Source organism: Astyanax mexicanus, chromosome 4, assembly GCF_023375975.1.
Source record: "Astyanax mexicanus isolate ESR-SI-001 chromosome 4, AstMex3_surface, whole genome shotgun sequence".
NCBI lineage: Eukaryota > Metazoa > Chordata > Actinopteri > Characiformes > Acestrorhamphidae > Astyanax > Astyanax mexicanus.
The window spans coordinates 40,363,349-40,382,775 of record NC_064411.1 but is presented as its reverse complement, the minus strand read 5'-3'; the positions used below and the strand labels follow the sequence as shown (position 1 = coordinate 40,382,775).

Sequence of the window (19,427 nt, the reverse complement as noted above, 5' to 3'; positions counted from 1 at the left end):
TTGCAGGAAGGGCAGTGGGGAACTCGTGATGGATTTTTTGCTAATGGATGAGCCTTGTGTCGCTTCCAGCGGCTGAACTCCGGAATCAAAGCCAGCGCATTTAACACAGGCAGCCACTCAGTCAAAGCGCTCGCTCTAACGGAGTCAAAGGCCATTTGGCACCCAGGAGTGGATGACTGTCAAAACCAGAGCTTTACTCCACCTCCAGAGCTCCTGTGAGAAGTCAGTTGTGACTCCTGAAGAGGGAACTGTGTTGCGCAACTTGTGGGTTGCATTTGGAATGCAGTGCAATGAGAAATTTAAATTTAAACCTAAGAAATCACGTGACATATCGAGTCTGGAGGCAGAGTGAGGTAGAAGTCCACAGTGGACACACACACACACAAACACCAAACTACTTCAAATGTACAAATCTTGAAACATGTAAACTAATTTATGACATTAATAAATTGCATTCCACATGTATATCGGGAATACAGTGGTATCACTATTCATATTTTTTAGACCTGTCAACCTCCTCTCACAATAACAGAGCCTGGTGATGCATTAGTGGTTTTATTTAGATAAGTAAAAACTCATAAGCTAATGCTGAGTTCATCTCAACTAGTTAAATCTTAAAAAAATAGAGTATCATAAAAAAAAAGTTGCTTTATTTCAGTAATTCAGTTCTAAATGTGAAACTCATATTTTACATAGATGTATTACACACATAGTAACTATTTTAAGAGTTTATTTCTTTTATTGTTGATGAATATGGCATAACCCTGGTTTTTAATCACAGTTTTCATGCATCTTGGCATGTTCTTCTCCACTAGTCTTACATACTGCTTTTGATAACTTTAAGCCACTCCTGGTGCAAAGATTCAAGCAGTTCAGTTTGGTTTGATGGCTTGTGATCATCCATCTTCCTCTTGATTATATTCCAGAGGTTTTCAATTTGGTAAAATCAAAGAAACTCATCATTTTTAAGTATCTTATTTTTTTCCAGACCTGTACATTAAATCTCTTTCTTGCTCTTCCTCTCTCTGTCTAAAACTAGCATCAGTGCCATGCACAGTTTGGCAACTTTACAGGAGAAATATATATATATATATATATATATATATATATATATATATATATATATATATATATATATATATATTGGAGTTTTTCAGTAAATTTTTTAAATAGTTTAAGTCAGTTTTGAGCGTTTCTACTTGTACAGTCATCCTGATGATATATTGGTTTTATTAAACTACTGAACAAACTATGCAGAAAGAAGCTTATGATTTACATGCAGATTTATCCCCATAAATTGGGCTGACTGCATATAAAACGCCCTGTAATTAGGAATGAACAACATATTGTGTCCGTATTATGCACCCTGTATAAAAGTAATTATATTCAAATTAAAGCCGACATTCTGCACTTTTTACCAACCACATTCTCATTGCTTCATTTCAGAATCATCATGCTGGAGTTTAGAGCCAAAACAACAACAGCAAAGCTCTGACATGGACTGATTAATCACAGGCTACATTTTTTCTCCTCCAGAGCTGATTCAGGGCAGGCCGCAGCAGCGCTCCCGACCGTAACAGGGGCTCAGGCAGCTGCTGAACACGATCCAAAGTAAATGCGTTATTAGGTTAAAGGGATGCCAAACCTGGCCAGCGCTTAACACACAGACCTTTCACTCCAACGCCTTCATCTAGGGTTTCACCTGACCCCAAAATGTCATCCGCCAGGGCAACGCAGCCGGCTGAGCCATTAGAACTTGGCTGCTGCTGCTGCTGTTTGAGATTTACACACTGACTTGCTGATCTAGCGGAGAGGCGCAGTGCAATTAGGAGCAATTTGTTTTGCCTGTCACTTGTTTTTGGAGGCTGCTGGACTTGGACTTAGTCAATTTTTTGGGGGTATTCTTGTGATTTTTATAAAAAAGCAGAAAGTAAAGAAACAAAAAGCATTTCTTCAGGTTCTCAATAAAAAATATATAATACAGCTCTGGAGAAAAATAACAGACCACTTAAAATGATGAGTTTCTTTGATTTTACCAAATTGAAAACCTCTGGAATATAATCAAGAGGAAGTTGGATGATCACAAGCCATCAAACCAAACTGAACTGCTTGGATTTTTGCACCAGGAGTGGAATAAATTTATCTAAAAGCAGTGTGTAAGACTGGTGGAGGAGCATATAACAAGATGCATGAAATTTGTGATTAAAACCAGGGCTTCGGAACTCTTACAACTTTATGAATATGAACTTGTTTTCTGTGCATTATTTGAGGTCTGAAAGCTCTGAGTCTTTTTGTCATTTCAGCCATTTCTTATTGTCTGCAAATACAGTAAAAGTTCTAAATGACAATATTTTTATTTGGAATTTGGGAGAAATGTTGTCCGTAGTTTATAGAATAAAACAATGATGTTCATTTTACTCAAACATATACCTATAAATAGCAAAATCTGAGAAACTGATTCAGAAACTGAAGTGTTCTATTATATTTTTCCAGAGCTGTACTGTATATATTCTCTTTAATTTGATAGACCACTTGCATAACCCACTTATACAATATGTTGTATATACACAATATGTTGAAACATAGATATGTAAATTTGCTTTTTTAAATCTGCGTCACAAAGTCAGAACTATTTTCTTTGTTCTTGCATTGTATGTTTTTCTTTGGTTTTTCCCATCAAGTCCCGAAAATATATGAAACCAGACACACGCACACAGCATTCATCTATTTGAAAACACACACCGAGTAAGGCCTTCGGGCACTTATCTCAACAAGCTGCCTCTAATGGCTCTTGATCTTTATCTCAAATGTTAAGGCAAGTGTACCTGTTCTTCTGTACTGTGACTCCTGGCAACTAGACCGGCTTGATTAAATTTCACTTCCGCTCATTCTGGAGATCCAGAAAGTCAGCTCTCATGTTCCGGCCACTTTACAGACAGCACTCAGCAGTGGATATGGTATCTATATGCTGACGGAAGTGGCAATCTAAAAGATGGATTTCAGGCTTGTCAGTAGAAGAGAGTCGGACACAAAGTTACACGGGCTTAGTTTTTTTTTTTTTTTTTTTTTTTTTTTGCTGAATGAACTGACACTGACATTTTTATCACGCACCATGACTTTTTTGCCAATTTTGCCAATTCCCATCGTGTTTAACCTCTCTCACAAGATAGTACCTTACAATGTGAAATATTACTGCTCTTACTAAGATTCTTGGCTATTTTGTAATTAAAATAATTGGCTAATAATAATTTAGATCCCACCAGACAAACCAACATAATACAATACATTTATTTACAGTAGTGCTATTCTAATCATGAATTTACCCTCAGCAGTGCTGTTTTAATCATACATTTATCTCAGCAGTGCTATTCCTATTATGAATTCACCTCAGCAGTGCTGTTCTTATCATAAATTTACCTCAGTGGTGCTGCTCTCATCATAAGTTTACCTCAGCAGTGCTGTTCTAATCGTGAATTTTCCTCAGCAGTGCTGTTCTAATCGTGAATTTACCTCAGCAGTGCTGTTTTAATCATGAATTTACCTCAGCAGTGCTGTTCTAATCATGAATTTACCTCAGCAGTGCTATTACTATCATGAATTTACTTCAGTAGTGCTATTTTAATCAAACTTTACCTGAGCAGTGCCATTCTCATAAAAAAATTACCTTATATATGTTATTCTAATAAAGAATTTACCTTAGCAGCGCTATTCCAATCATAGATTTATCTCATTATTGCTATTCTAATCATGTATTTACCACAGCAGTGCTATTCTTATCATAAATGTACCACAACATTGTTATTCTTATCATAAATTTACCTTAGCAGTGCTCTTCTTATATTTACCTCAGCAGTGCTATTTTAATCATAAATTTACCTCAGCATTGCTGTTTTAATCATGATTTTACCCCAGCAGTGCTGTTCTAATCATAAATTTACCACAGCAGTACTGTTTTAATCATGAATTTACCTTAGCAGTTTTATTCCTATCATACATTTACCACCGCAGTGCTGTTCTAATCATAAATTTACCTCAGCAGTGCTATTCTTATCATGAATTTACCTCTGCAGTGCAAATCAAGTTATATGTGAGAGAAATGTACACAGAGAAAAGTAGCCATTCTTTTCTTAAACAAACTAATGCTAAAGTTATGTTAACCCAGCTAATGCTATTATCCTAGTCCTAGCAGTTGTGATGCACCTCTGCTACTACCTAGTTTATATGTTATGGCTTAAATCGTGACCTTTCTCCCTAGTTCTGACTGCGACCCTCTGACCATACGAAGTCTGTGTCTGAACCGACCGTAAGTGCTCAGGGACAGGTAGCCACTACTTTAACCTGACCTTCAGGTCAAATGTCACCGGTCCCCATCAGCTCTTGTCTCCTGAAAGCGACCGCACACAAACACCTAAATAGTGTCAAACCACCCCCCCCCCCCCCAAGCTGGGACGTCCACTAGCTTTCTCCCAGCATCAGAATGCCTCCCTTAAGTGGTCCCTTTGTGTGGCGTGTGAAGTGTGTATCAACTCAGCCATGACCCCTCTCCAGTCAGCGTCCCAAGGGTGGGCCGCCAAGTCAGCGAGGGTCAAGAGAGGTCAGCTTAGATGCCCTCTAGTTTACTCAAGCCGCCCCGGGGCAGGCTGAGCTTTTCTCTTTTTTCGTCACACTTTCCTGTTTCCTTTCTAACTGCTGCTAATAGTGTGGGAGCGGGAGGGAATGCCTGAAAATGGAGGGACTGTTAAAGGAGCTTAAAGAAATAGTTTGGAGGAAAATCAAATAAACATGATTGATCACTGACCCCAGGGGCAGTCGATCAGTCAAGATACGTGCGCTCTCTGAAGAGAGTTTAAAGTGGCAGTCCGTATTATTTTGTTTCTAAACTGAAAGCAGAAGCATTTCTGAGTGGAGAAGTGACAAAATATTGTGTTTAATGGTACCAGTGTGCCAACTGGGGTGTCGGGTCGCTTTTCGCTGGAGTTCTTCTGGCCACGTCACGCGTCTTTACGTACTCAAGTCACATTTACAGCCTCTAAAAGAGGATCCAGCTCAGTTTTCTGAACGCGAGAGGCTGGTGGAGCAAAGGAGACTTCAGAAGTGGAACCTCAGAGCTCAGTAGCTCATTCACTCATAGTAAGAGCAAAGAAACGAAGGAGTGGAGTTTCTGACGAAGCACACTCTCTTTCTCTCTCTGACTGAACATAACCTGGAATCGGATTCATCCGCTCTGAAAGGAGACCGCATCACACCCTCCCAGTTTTAAATGATTCTTCCACATGCTCGGTGCAATTACCCATTCTCACCAGAGAGGGCCCTAAATCCCCAAACTTACGGACATCAGCTTTAAAATGGCTTTTTCAGTTTAAAATAGGAGATGCTAGCTAACACTGCTGAGGAACACTGGGCTTAGAATGTCATCAGTATAATTTTGTGCATTTGGTGAATGCAGTCCCGAAAAACGTCTCTCAAAAGTTGCTCAAAACATGTTTAGATGTTTATTTGTTTGATGCAGACCAGTTGATGTGGTTTAGAAAAGGGATTTCCTGAATACACATTTTATTACATACTTTACATGCTACTTCAACAGGTTAATGCTTATTCATATACTGCTGCCATCTCAAGAGCTTGCTATATCATGGCCAGCCTCACCAAGAGACCTATCTCTGATTGACAATTTGTGGGATTGTATTGAATGCATTATCATTGTGACTAATTGATTGACGATACTAATATACTGTAGATATTATTTCATTTAGCCAGTCTACCGTTATTTCTAATTATTTTATTTGTAGTTAAATATCCACTATTAATATCACACGTAAATCTTAAGAAGAAAAACTGGTATTAAATGTTTTTTTTTTTTTTTTTTTGCATTTAAATATTCTATTAAAAGCGTATGTCTTTAAAATAAATAAAAGTGGGATTCAATAACACTTCGCAATTAATTACATGTTTTGATTTCATCTAGTTGTTTTTCTAATTATTTGACACTACAAATACAGCTCTGGTAAAAAGTAAAAAAAAAAACACTTTCTGAATCAGTTTCTTTGATTTTGATATTTATAGGTATTTGTTTGAATAAAATGAACTACAGACAACATTTCTTCCAAATTCCCCCAAAAAAGATTGTAATTTAGAACATTTATTTGCAGAAAATGAGAAATGGCTGAACTACAAAAAAAGATGCAGAGCTTTCAGACCTCAAATAATGCAAAGAAAACAAGTTCATATTCATAAAGTTTGAAGAGTTCAGAAATCAGTTTTTGTTGAAACATCCCTGGTTTTTAATCACAGTTTTCATGCATCTTGGCATGTTCTCCTCCACCAGTCTTACACACTGCTTTTGGATAACTTTATGCCACTGCTGGTGCAAAAATTCCAGCAGTTCAGCTTGGTTTGATGGCTTGTGATCATCCATCTTCCTCTTGATTATATTCCAGAGGTTTTCAATTTGGTAAAATCGAAGAAACTTATTATTTTCTTTTTTTTTTCTAGAGCTGTATAGAAATGTAATGTGATTTTGCCAATATACCATTAATTCTATTTTTTTTTTTTATATCTGCTATGAAAAAATCTTAGTACTGGACATTAAGGTTTTTTTTAATGGGTTGACACGAATTGACAAAAATCAACTAATAGATATATCTCATTAGCTCATTAGCTGCATCTTGGCTAATGAATTAATCATATTTATCAGTTCATCAGTCAGAAAGTAAGAAAGTATAAGAATCTGGGTCTTGTATCCAGGCTTTAACAGACGTGGTGTAGGATGATAAGCAGGCCTGTGGAGTTAGTTCCCATGGGCAGAGCAGGTCTGGTTCTATGAGAAGCAGAACTGAAGCAGTGTGGGGAGGTGGTGTGGTGTGTGTGTGTGTGTATGTGGGGGGGTGGTGTGGTGATGGGGAGGTTGGTGAAGGTATTAGGTTTATGTGTGTGGGCGGGTAGAGCACTTAATCTCTCCACGCTGTTCAGGAATCCTGCCGCATAGCTACAGCTCAGTCACCTGTGCTGGCCCAGCCTCAGCTCTTACCACACGGCTCGTTAACCTATCGCGCTGTGTGTGTGTGTGTGTGTGTGTGTGAGAAAGAAACTCAAAGGAATAGAGGGGTGAAAAATCTAATTTGAAGAATTTGCACAAATCAGGTTTGCTGTGTTAGTTATAAAAGCATATCACATAGCCAGGCATGGGAGGTTGGCTACAGTATAAGTGCAATAGAATGCATTTAGACAGTATTTGAGTTATTTGATTAATAGAAATTAGATGGAATTAATGGAAAGGTTTTGGGGTGAATAAAACATGCCGGTTTTCCTCAGATTAGCAGATTACACTGGTTTACAGTATTAACTAGGATTAAGGGATTTTTAAAAGCTTTAAAATTTGCTTTACTAAACCAAGAACAAGCTATAACCTTGTCTGAAACTTTTTTTTCCCTAAAGCTAAATATTCTTGAAATACCCAAACTTTTGCATGTATTTTTTTTTCCTTGTTTACTCATAAATTGTAAAATTGTACAAGATTTACGTAATTTAGATATCAGTTAATCTTCTACTTACTTAACTCTTTAAATCCTGATGGACCTGTCCTTCAAAATATACAGATTTAGACTTTAAACAAGACAATAATGTTGTACATTACTGGCTACTAGCTATCACTCTACTGTCCTGTAAGACAAAGTTGCCAAACACAGTCCCTAAAGGTCCCTCATACCTGTGCCCACAACACACCTGATCCAACTAATTAATTCAATAACAAGCACCCACTAAAATCTTCTAAGGTTAATTAGGAGGTTGTGTCCAAGTCTGCGTTTGGAAACCACTACTGTACGAGAATCAGGGCCCTTTATTAGCAATCTATAGCTCACTGGTCAATTGCGTATTGTGCAGCTGCATTTAGGGGGGTGTATTTGTGTCTTGGTATCACGAGGGCACAAAAACATACGCCTTGTGCAGCTTGAAGGGCGCAAAAGGCATGTGCTAATACTCTTATTAATCATGGGTGTGTTTTGGGAGTAAAGTGAAATAAACCAATCAGTGTTTCACTTTCTATTCCCTTTAAGAGGCAGGTGAGCTCTGACTTTGGCACGTTCGTATATTAACAGCGCAGAGCTTTGTGCGTCTCAGCAAAGGATACTGACCTGCACGTTCAGGTCAGGGAACCGCAATGTTATTTTATTATTTATTTTGTTCATCGTTGAGTTAAAAGTCAGTTTTGAGCAGTGCAGTGTGCCCGTGTGTGTGTGTTTAATGAGCGAGGGTGTGCACGTGTTGGGCGCACCTATAGGAATGGAATCTTTACTCTTGACGATTTACTGCTGTCAGGGTTTTAATCAGTTAGTGGCGCACCTGTGTTTTCTGCCGCTAAGATAGCAATACACCAGAAATTTCCCTGAACCCACCTCACCTCCAGACCACCACTCCCATCAGTGTAGATTTATTCCTAAACTCTGATGCTATTTTAACACCGTGGGCACAATGCATGAAAATATACTGTTGATAGGGTGTAAGATAGCAAAGAGCCTCGTGACGTGACTTGGACAGGGTGTATGGCAGAGCCTTTAATCTCTCAGAAACTGGACTTTCTCTCTCTCTCTCTCTTTCTGCTTGTGATGTTAGTGAATAAAAATGCAGAAGCTTGACTCCTCGTCTCACACAGACAGATAAAATGGTTAGTTTTTGCCAAAGAGATTCATCTAAGAGCATTCTCTTGCCATCAAGAGATTGTGGAAATGCAGCCTCGCACCCAGGCTTTAATACATCCCATCATCAATTACATCATAGCTAATCCAGCTACTTTACCAAAACCTCAGGAACTCTCAGGAATTTAGACCTGTGACTTTCTCTCACTAGTGTGCCCGTATAAGTATTAATAAGATAATATTTTAGTGAAAATACCACATAGTAATCCCATTTGAAGGACCACAAGTACTTTAGGTTCAATAAAGAACAATTTTTGTGAGGAAACTGAAAATCAGTTGCTTCCATCGGGTTGTTTGCTAACAAGAAGATCGCCTGTAGGTAAGATATGAGGTGCTTTAAAGATGCACACCACTGTAGGAAATAGACCTACATTCCTGAGAAAGCAGGGGCAGTGGTGGCTCAGGGGTTAGAGCATGGGGTTACTGTTAATAGGGTTGTGGGTTCGAGACCCAGGTTTGGCATGTCTTTACCTTCATAATTAAGATGCAAAACACAGCCTTCTACAACTGAATTAACGAGGTTCCGTTTTAAATAGAGTCACCAATCAAAACGGAACATATTTGCTAGAGGTGTGCCAAAAAATCGATTCACATAAGAATCTTGATTCTCATTTACTACGATTCAGAATCGATTTAAAATGTCCCAAAATCGATTCTGAGGGGCGGGTTTTAGACTGATTTTGGGCTGGGTATTTTTGTTGGACCTGGCAACCCTGGGGATAGCGCTTGTCCTTTCAAACGGAGATCTTCCAGACACACACAGAGCGTAGGTGTTTGAGAATCACCGGTAAGATGGCAGAACAAGCACTATATTACATTAGATTAACGTGTAGTTTCAATGTTTTATGGCAGAATGCTTCATAACAAGCATAAAAAAGATCGCTAGTAGTTAGTTTCAGTAACTGTTAGCTAGCTAACTAGCTAACTTTCCAGTTCCACCTTAAATAACGCTACAGGTGGCAGCGGGCTGCAGCATTTAAGGCGGAACGGAAAAATACAATAAGCTAATCAGAGCTAATTTCAGCTCCTCATCACAGAGGAATTAAGGAATGGACCATATGAATTAATTTCTCCACCTCCTGCCCCCTTTCTGAAGAAATACAACGACCTTAAATTAACTAGTTAATCAGCAGCTGCTCCTGAACTTTAGCGCTCCACTGCTATCATCACATCAGCCCAGCAGCGTCACCTACACACCACCGCTAGTAGCCTGGTAATAAAGCAGTGTTATTTATTTATGTATTTATTGTTCATTAACGTCATTGTGATATCCCAGTGATTCCTCTGTCACTGAGGACCCACATTCCTGCACATTTTATTGTTTTTGTAACACATTACCTGCTCCAGGACCAGTGTATATTATGGAGGGTTTTTTTTCAATAAGATTCATAAGCCAGAAGCAGAAATTTTTATAATTCAAATCGTTTTGAATCAAAAATCGATTTTGAATCGAATCGTGGCCCCCAAAATCGGAATCGAATCGAATCGTGAGATAGTAAACGATTCCCACCCCTAATATTTGCATAGATTGGTCTTGCAGGCACAGTAGCAATAACAGCCTGTTTAAATCAAAATGACTTAAGATGCGAAATGGCCATGAATTATGACTGCGTAAAACCACATAAAGCATAGTATGATAAAACCATATATTTTTAACAGTTGCTTTTATTGATTCCATTACCCCTGCTGATCCAAAGTTTTGATTTTAGAGTTGAGTTTTTGCATTTTAATTTTAAATCATTTTAACTTATGAATAATGTTTTTGTTGTGTGTGTGTGTGCTCTACAGGTAGCGGATCTCAGCAAGTGGTGACGTTCTCAGCTTTTCTGAATGGCCAGTACACACCAGCTGACCTGACTGGAGATATAGCAGTGTCCTTCAGCTCTCCCACAGGTATACCTGCACTGACTGAAATCATATCATGATATAATCCTAATTATAATTAGGGATATGGCACGATATTTCAGGGTATAATATCGTTCACGATATTCAAAAATGTTTGCGATATTATTGCGTTCGATATGATATGGCACACCACTAGTACTGACATACCAAAATCAACAATTAGCTCTTCTTTATTTTTATGATTTTTTTTTACATTGTAAATTTAATATCGAAGTCTTTATTAAAGCTATACAGGAACACATGCGGTATTTATATAATGAACAAAAATAATGTTTTATACTGTACCTTAGATAGATAGATCTAAGTTTTAGCTTTGAGGACAGAGTCACCTGGAATAGTTATCTCAGCATCTTAAAGTAGTTCCTGTAGGTGCTGCTTTTCCTTCACGCTGTGAAGCTCCAGCTCATCCCAAATCACCTCAAATCACCATCTCGGTTGGGTTAAGGTCAGGGGATTGTGGAGGACAAACTCTTTTTTTTTTACTACATAATACCATGTGTTTCCCTTAATTCATGTTTTCATGTCTTTAATATTAATCTACAACGTAGAAAAATTAATACATGAAGAAATAAAGAAAAGCATTAATGGACAAGGCGTGTCCAAACTATTTTATATAGTATATTATAGCTGAAGAAAAGTTTGACACCTCTGTTTTAGAAGAAGCAATAATTGGGCACACAGTTTAAACTCTGACAAAGTTATTACAAAGTTATTACAAAGTTATTACAAAGTTATTACAAAGTTATTACAAAGTTTTTACAAAGTTTTTACAAAGCTATTACAAAGCTATTACAAAGCTATTACAAAGCTATTACTGGTTCATGTAGTAGAGGTAAAGGTTCTTTACTTGCATTCACTTACTTACTCTTCTTAAGCATGGTTCTTTTTTTTTTTTTTTTTTTTTTTACTAAAAGTGGCTCTTCTTTGGTGTCTTTTAAATAACCCATGATAGAAGCTTTATTTTTAAGCGTGTATAGACTACAATTTCACAGTCTGGTTTCCCCCTTCATATCATTCAGTCCTACTCTTAAATCTTACCGTCTACAGCTGACCTCTTCCCTCAGCAAGCCTCTTTATTTCAATGAAAATGTCATGCCGTTTTTTTTATGATTACTTTACTCGATTCGAAATGTTCGCAGAGAAAAAGTGAAAAGGCTCACATTTGTGCTGTTGTTTCCCTTGGACGGCGCTGGGGTTGGCAGCGGCTTGTGGAAAGCTTCCTAAAAGAGCTTTAAATCTGGAATCCCCCCCTCTGCTTTTATTGTCCCGCTAAAAATAGTGAGTGGAAAGGTTCTCTCTCTCTCTCTCTCTCTCTCTCCTTCACAAGCCTGGCCTGCTCAGTCTGACATATTAGATCACAGGTAGGACCCGGTTCTCACAGACACACACACACACACACACACACACACACACACACACACACACACACATATAGACACACACACACTTCTTGTCACACCTTTTAACAGAAACTAGTTATACAGAGGGGAAACCCCCTTCCCAGTGGAAACAGACATGAGGCACATGCCTTACTCGTTCCCGTGGCCAAATTACAGCGTTTTTTTTGTGCTGTGTCTTCTCACACATGTACAGCGGCTTGCTAGAATATTCAACCCTCTTAAAAGTCATATTTCATATTTGTCTGGATTGCAAATGACACTTACACAGATTGTTCCAGGCAGTATTTTTTATTGTAGGCCACTTTGGTTTTAAAGTCTATTTTCATAGTCAAAATTCATTATTTGTCAGCAGATCTTAAACTAAAACTAGAATAAAAAAAAATTACTTTACTTGCGTAAATATTCAACTCCTTTACATTCTTGTACTTGATGGAACAGTATTTTTTATTGCAAGCCACTTTGGTTTTAAAGTCTATTTTCATATTCAAAATGTATTATTTGTCAGCAGATCTTAAACTAAAACTAGAACTAAAGATGTCACTTGCATAAATATTCAACTTCTTTACATTTTTGTACTTAATGGAACAGTATTTTTTATTGCAAGCCACTTTGGTTTCAAAGTCCCTTTTCATAGTCAAAATTCATTATTTGTCAGCATCAGCAGATCTTAAACTAAAACTAGAATTTAAAAAATCTACTTGCATAAATATTCAAATTCTTTACATTTTTGTACTTGATTGAACAGTATTTTGCAGCAGTAACAGGTTAAAGTCTAAGGGGAAGTTTCTTCCTACTTCTTACTTTAAACTTTCCACTGTTTAGTAATGATTTTCATTCATTATTCCCAGTAGGTTTTCTTCAAGTGTTTCAGGTTGTTTGGAAAATGTTTTTACCTGAATGTTTACCAAAGTTTCCTTTCAATTTAGCCAGTTAACCCACCTGCTTACTAGGATTCCCCCAATTTAGGGTTTGTTCGGTCATGAAAAACCTGAAAAGGTCATGAAATTTGGAAATTTACAAGCCTGGATAAGTTTTGGAAAAAAAAATTGAAATTTGCTCTACAAATCTTTAGGGCTGGACCCGAATATTCGGGTATTCGGATATTCGTTCGTTGAGTAGGTATTCGGTTTTTAATTTTGGTATTCGGATATTCGTTTTTTTTCTCCTTTCCAGAGTTCCACCTCACTCTAACCACTTCTGTTCTCGCGGGTCCCGTCAGAATATCTTGCGCGCGGGACAGAACTGAACTGTTATTGGCTGGAGCGGGAGTTTAATCCAGAAGATGCGGGAGCAAATTAATAAATAGTTAAGAAAACTGTAATAATTGTAAAAAAAAAAAAAAACCTAAAGAAAACTCTCAACGCGCAGGATGGACCGACACACACACGCACACACCGATGGTGTTTGGACTGGGGTAAGGAACGGGACCGCACTATTCAGCACTGCTGTTTTAATAAATATATAAGTAAATTTGAAGCATTAAATGTAGTTTATTTAATTTATATTAGGAACGTGGGGCGGGAGCGGCAGAAATGTGTATGTGGCGGGCGGGCGCGGGATTAAAAGAAGCAATTTTTTTGCGGAGCGGTAACGAGACAGAAACGCGGGAGCGTGGAAGAGTGGGTTTAAAAATCAGTCTCGCGCAGACCTCTATTATACATGATAAAAAAAAATGCAGGCTCTTCGAAACTGATTTATATAATAAAACGTAAGGGGTAATGTGGCAACAGTAGGGGCTAAATCGGTTACAAAAGCCTGGCCTACAAAAATGATGTCTGAACGAATTTCCTCTTATCTAATATAATTTAAAATGGTTTAAAAATATAAAATAATTTCTAAGCAAACGAAATATTTAATATTGAGCTTATAGCCCAAGTGCAAAAATACAAAATCAGTAATAAGACTATGCCCTGCACAATCCTTAAACCGAAATAGACCAACGTCATTAACAATGACTTTCCTCTACTCTAATATAATTTAACATGGTTTAAAAATATAAAATAATTTCTAAACAAACAAAATATTTAATATTGAGCTTATAGCCCAAGTGCAAAAATACAAAATCAGTAATATGCCCTGCACAATCCTTTAACCGAAATAGACCAAGTACAGTTTACAATGACTGTCCTCTAATATAATTAACAATGTTTAAGAATATAAAATACTTCCTGAACAAACGTTTTTTTTGTTTGTTTTTTTAAGCAAATAGCCTAAGTGTGAAAACACAAACAGCAATTTACTGGGCTGGCTTGCGCAGCGGAGAAACCGTGCAGCAGCAGCCTCGGTGTGGGGCAGCAGAAATTCCGGGATGAAAACACAAAGAAATCTGGGCTAAAAACACAGAAAAAATATGGGGTGAAAACACAAAAATCCGGGATAAAAACACCAAAAATCCGGGGTGAATATGTCTCGTCGGTCAGAGCACATTGAACATTTTTCAGTGGATTAAAGGGGCAGTGATTTGCTTTTTTTTTTTTTTTACCTCTTTTTTTAAAAACGAATATTCGAATATTCGCTTCGAATCAGTGCCGAATATCCGGAGCTCAAAAAACGCTATTAGGGCCAGCCCTACAAATCTTTGTGTTTCAGTTTATCGATGGAGAAAATCTATTTTTTTTAGCTAACTGATATGTTAATTCTGTCATTTAAGCAGACACAATGGAGCTGACACACATTTTATTATTAAAGATTGTGTCAACATTTTATCTGATTAATTTTAGACCTACTATAATCAATTTTGATTTTAGTTTTAGTTGATTTTGGTTTTATTGTCCATGTCTTCACTGATTAAAATTTAAAAATTGTATGGTCATGGCAATTTACCTTGAAGGCATAAAAAAGTCATGGAAAAATCATGTAATTGTATGTATATGAATGTATATGAAAAAAACATGTAAATGATATTAAACCCTACGACAGCCAATGCAGTTGAAGGAAAGTGCCAGATCCCTAGATTTGGTACATGCGCCAGGGCTGTGGCTGTTAAAGGCAAAGCTTTATGACGCGATTTTAAGGCACAATTCTTGGGATGTAGACTCAAACTTCTTAAGTAGTATCAATCTTTTTTTTGTCTAGAAGAAGATCTGAACTTGGATTTGGATTTAGCTGTTGTTAAACAAAATGTACTGTTTTGTTGTTCAGCTTTGGCCTTGGGAACAATGCTTGGGATCATTGATTCACTAAGGCGTTGGTTCTTCCAAGCTGAATCAGGTTGTCTTGCATTATGTCTGGATATATTTTCATTTTTCCATCCATCCTTTAATAAGCTGGCACATTCTTATTGAAGAAAAGCCTTGCTTCAGCTTGATGCTTTTACCACCATGTTTCACAGTTGGGATGGTGTTCAGTAAAAGCATTTAGAATTTTTTTAGTCAGAAGGTTCTGTTTTGTCCTCATCTTGCCTGAAAACCACTAGAAAAAGTCTCTAGATTGCATATTCTGGTTAATCATAAAGTGTTACCTCAGGAGACGGTTTGGGAAAGGCCACACCTGTATAAGTCGTGAGGTGTTATATTGTAGGTGAGGTTGAATATTGGCCAAGCAACGTTGGACATTTACATTCCTTGCAAGATTTCCTTCTTTCTATCTTTCTTTCTTTATTTCTTTTTATTTTGTTCTTTCTTTCTTGACCACCTTTACTTCTACACAGTCATTACAACTGCCATTCTAAGCTCTCACCTGATAAGATTCACCCTTTTCGCAAAACACAACACACACACATATACTGTATGCACGTACACACTTCAAAGGCACTTGCGCAAGTCATTTTAAGGCTTACACCACATACTTCACATTCACACCCACTCACCCTGAGGTCTGCGGGGCAGCTGCCCATGTCACATTAGCACGCCTGCTGTCACCACGCCAGCATGGCCCCCCTGCCCCACCACCACCCCTCTGCATAACTGAGAGTAGCTGTATGCCTGGAGCTGAAAAAAAAAAATAAGGAAAGAAAAAGACCCAACACTAAGAAGGGATTTGCACCTGTCGAGTCCACTTTGAAAGCCACTCAGCTAGGATTTACCCAAGTGGCCTGTCTAAGAAGCCTTGTCTCGCAGAGTGGAGACAGATGCTCTGGGCCTATAGGAACTGTGGTGCACTTGGGCTGGGGGCATTGTGGAACTGGTGGCAAACGATGACGTCAAGACTAGTTTTACTGTCATTGTTCTCGTCAGAAACAGACCATGAATGAGGTGCCAGAATTATATTAGTTGGAGTGGTTGGATGGTTTTTGATCACAGGCTTTTCACAGGGTTGTGGGTGTGATACATGGTCTAGCTAAGGCACCACCTAAGGCACCCATGTTGGGCCCTTGAGGAAGGTCCTTAACCATCTCTTCTCCATTCAGTGGTGGCTTAATAAGTTGAGTTCCTGGTTATAGACCATAAGGTTGTGGGTTCACTGCCCAGATTTGCTAAGCAGTCACTGGCTACGTTTACATGCAGTCTAATAATCTGTTAATATTCGGACTAATAGCTCAATCAAAATAGAGCACGTCCATGTAAACACCTCAATTGGAATAGAGTAGTCCGATTGAAGCCATTCCAAATACAATTTCTATCCAATTGAACGAGGTGGATAAAAAGCTGAACATTACTCCTCACTTTTATCCACTGGTTCCTAGTCATGGGCAGTGGGACTGGGATTCAGCTCACATGCCTCGGGATGTTCAAAGACATGTAAGATGTAAGATGTAAGCTCTTTGCCTCGCCCCCTCTTTAAAAAGAAAATGTGAATTAGGTTGTCCTGAGTCCATCTCAATTTTACCGCTGTTAAAGGAACAAACATACCAACTGCAAACTCTGGAAACATAGCTAGTTAGCCAGTTGCTGTTGCTGAAAGCATGTAAGCATAGCCATGGCTGGACCCTTAAGCAAGGTCGTTAACTCTCTCTGCTTCTAGAGTCCCATTTCATGGCTTACTAATCAGGCATATGCAAAGAGAAAGTTTCTTTTTGTGGCTCAATAGTTAGTTCACTAATTGGTGATGGTTCTACCAAGCTGAATCAGGTCTTGCATTATGTCTTTTTGACAATCTGTCCTTTAACAAACTTCCCCATTATTATTGAAGAAAAGCTTCACCACAGCATGAGGCTTTCGCCACCATGTTTCGCAGTTCAGTGACAGTTGATCATGCTTGTTGATCATAAAATGTTACCTCAGGGGACAGTTTTTGGAAAGCCCACACCTGTATAAGTTGCGACGTGTTATTTTTTAAAAGGTTAAAAGCCAAGGCCACCAAAAGATTATTATTTTTTTATTTTGTGGCTCAATAGTCAAAGTGATGGGTTCACAAAGTTTTGGGTTTAGCAAGGCCCTGATGGTTACACTGCTGATTTTTTGATCACAAGGTTTTGGGTTCCACACCCAGAACTGATATACAGCCACTTGTAGACCCTTTGAACAAGGCCCTTAACCCTTTTTTGGGGTGAATTTAGTAACATGACTAACACTGACTAAACCTGGGATATGTAAAATGAAGATTTTTTTAGTCGTGGCTCAATCGTTGTTGTGGGTTATGGATCACAAGGTGGTGGGTTCATTACTCATATATGCTGCCACAAGGCCTTGACCATCTCTTCTTAAGTGGGTGCTGTAGAATGGCTGATATTGTACTCTATCCCCAGCTGATGCTTTATGTTCAACTATGATCCTCTCACAAACATAAACTTTTGACATGCCAGAAATACAGCGTTCTGCATTCTCTTTTCTTTTGCATCGCCTCTGTAGGAGGACGTTGAAGTCAGCCAAAGACGTTAAAGTCTGCCAAACTCAAGTGATAAATGAGCAAAGAGTGTAAAATGCATCTCTCTGTCTTTCTCTATGCCCTGCGCTAACCTGCTGTTTTGGCATTGGTCAGCGCTGCTCAGAGCTAAGCACCAGATGCTGGGTATTATCAACTCTAACGAAGTGTGAAATACACAACAAGTCAAGGGTGCATGCTTTGAATCCTGAGCCTGCTACCAGAGGAGCCTTCTTGACCTGCTGATTAGCATGCTCCATTGTATTAGATTTACATCCATTATCTAGCCAAAAGTTACATTTCAAACCTAAAAATCTTGGAGTGATACGCATTTGTAGCTTTTTAGCTTGTTAGGTACCTATTTTTGGTCAAAAGACCAGTTTTATTCATATCTTGCACCAGTGATTGCTCAACAAGACTTTGATGCGTATCTAAAAGACATTTTTTAAAATATGATGTCTTTTTAACATCCAATGAGCGACAATTCTGCAGATAAAAAACACCTTTTTACTCATAGTTCACCTGTTAATCTGTCATGCCTGGTGTAGAGAGTGCTCCTGTCTCTCCCACACTTAGCTCTGCCTGCGATCTCCAGTCTCTGGACTACGTTGCCCAGAATGCACCACACACAGACACCCATCACACTCTTTCCTGAACACATGACACTGTATGTGGCTCCTTCAGGAAGTCTTTCACCTGAGTATTGAACACACCTGCGTTAGACCCTTTTTAAGGGATTCACTCCCTTATATAGGGTTTGATTTGATTTTGACCTTGTTGATGAGAACATTTAGACTGGTTGGAGCACACAGAAAGGCTACAGTAGCTCAGATTTTGTCTCTATACAGTTATGATAAACATAAATGAACAGAACACCCAACCTTGAGAAGAATTGGCTTTAGCTAACAGCAGAAGACCATGCCAGGTTCCACTTCTATCAGAGAACAGAAAGCTGAGGCTGCAGTGGACACAAGCTTACCAAAACTAGCCTGATCTTTTGAATCTTGATTTCTGCTGAGAGTCTCAACTGTTAGGGACAGAATTTGTTGCCAACAGAATGAATCAAACCATGAACCCAACCTGCCTAGTCAACGGTCAATGGTCCACGTCCAGGCTAGTGGAGATGGTTCAATAGTGTGTTGAAAGTTTTCTTAGCCTACTTTATTGTGCCAGTTAATCAGGCAATCAAATATCCCTTAGTTACCAAAGTTGCCTTTTCTTTTTGCCTGCAACAGCTACTCACAACATGATGATGCACCATCAATTGTAAAGCAGAAGCAGAAGTAGAAACATGACCTGGTTTTATGGACATGACAATGAGTCCAGTGTTCCTCACTGGCCTCCCAGATCTGAATCCAATTGAACACCTTTGGGATGGGGAGATTTTTTGCAGTAAAAGTTCTTAAAAAAAAAAAAAACCTGTAGGAATTGCATGATCCAATCATGAAATTCTGGCCCAGCATGGACCAGAATTTCCAAGGAATTGCTCCAACATTTTGTGGAACATCTTGTTCCTGCCAAGACTAATGTACCTTATGACTGATATATAACATTGTCAATATTTGTTAAATATGCCATTGGTTTTACTCTTATTTTAGTAGATTCTTTAGAAAACTCCTTCACACAAGTTGATGATAACAGTCCAAGGAAATGTTTTTGAAATACTTGCAGTGTCTGAAATGGGGAA

At 38.4% G+C, this 19,427-nt stretch overlaps 1 protein-coding gene across 4 annotated transcripts in view; it reads left to right on the top strand.

The window, feature by feature from the left end:
- The window catches only part of bbs9 (Bardet-Biedl syndrome 9), a 208,329-nt gene that overhangs the window by 42,173 nt on the left and 146,729 nt on the right, over window positions 1-19,427 (top strand). For all 4 annotated transcript variants that reach the window (XM_022679101.2, XM_022679100.2, XM_022679102.2 and 1 more), the window contains exon 14: window positions 10,482-10,586. In XM_022679101.2, the coding sequence (XP_022534822.2) occupies window positions 10,482-10,586 (105 nt within the window). The remainder of the gene's footprint in view (window positions 1-10,481; window positions 10,587-19,427) is intronic.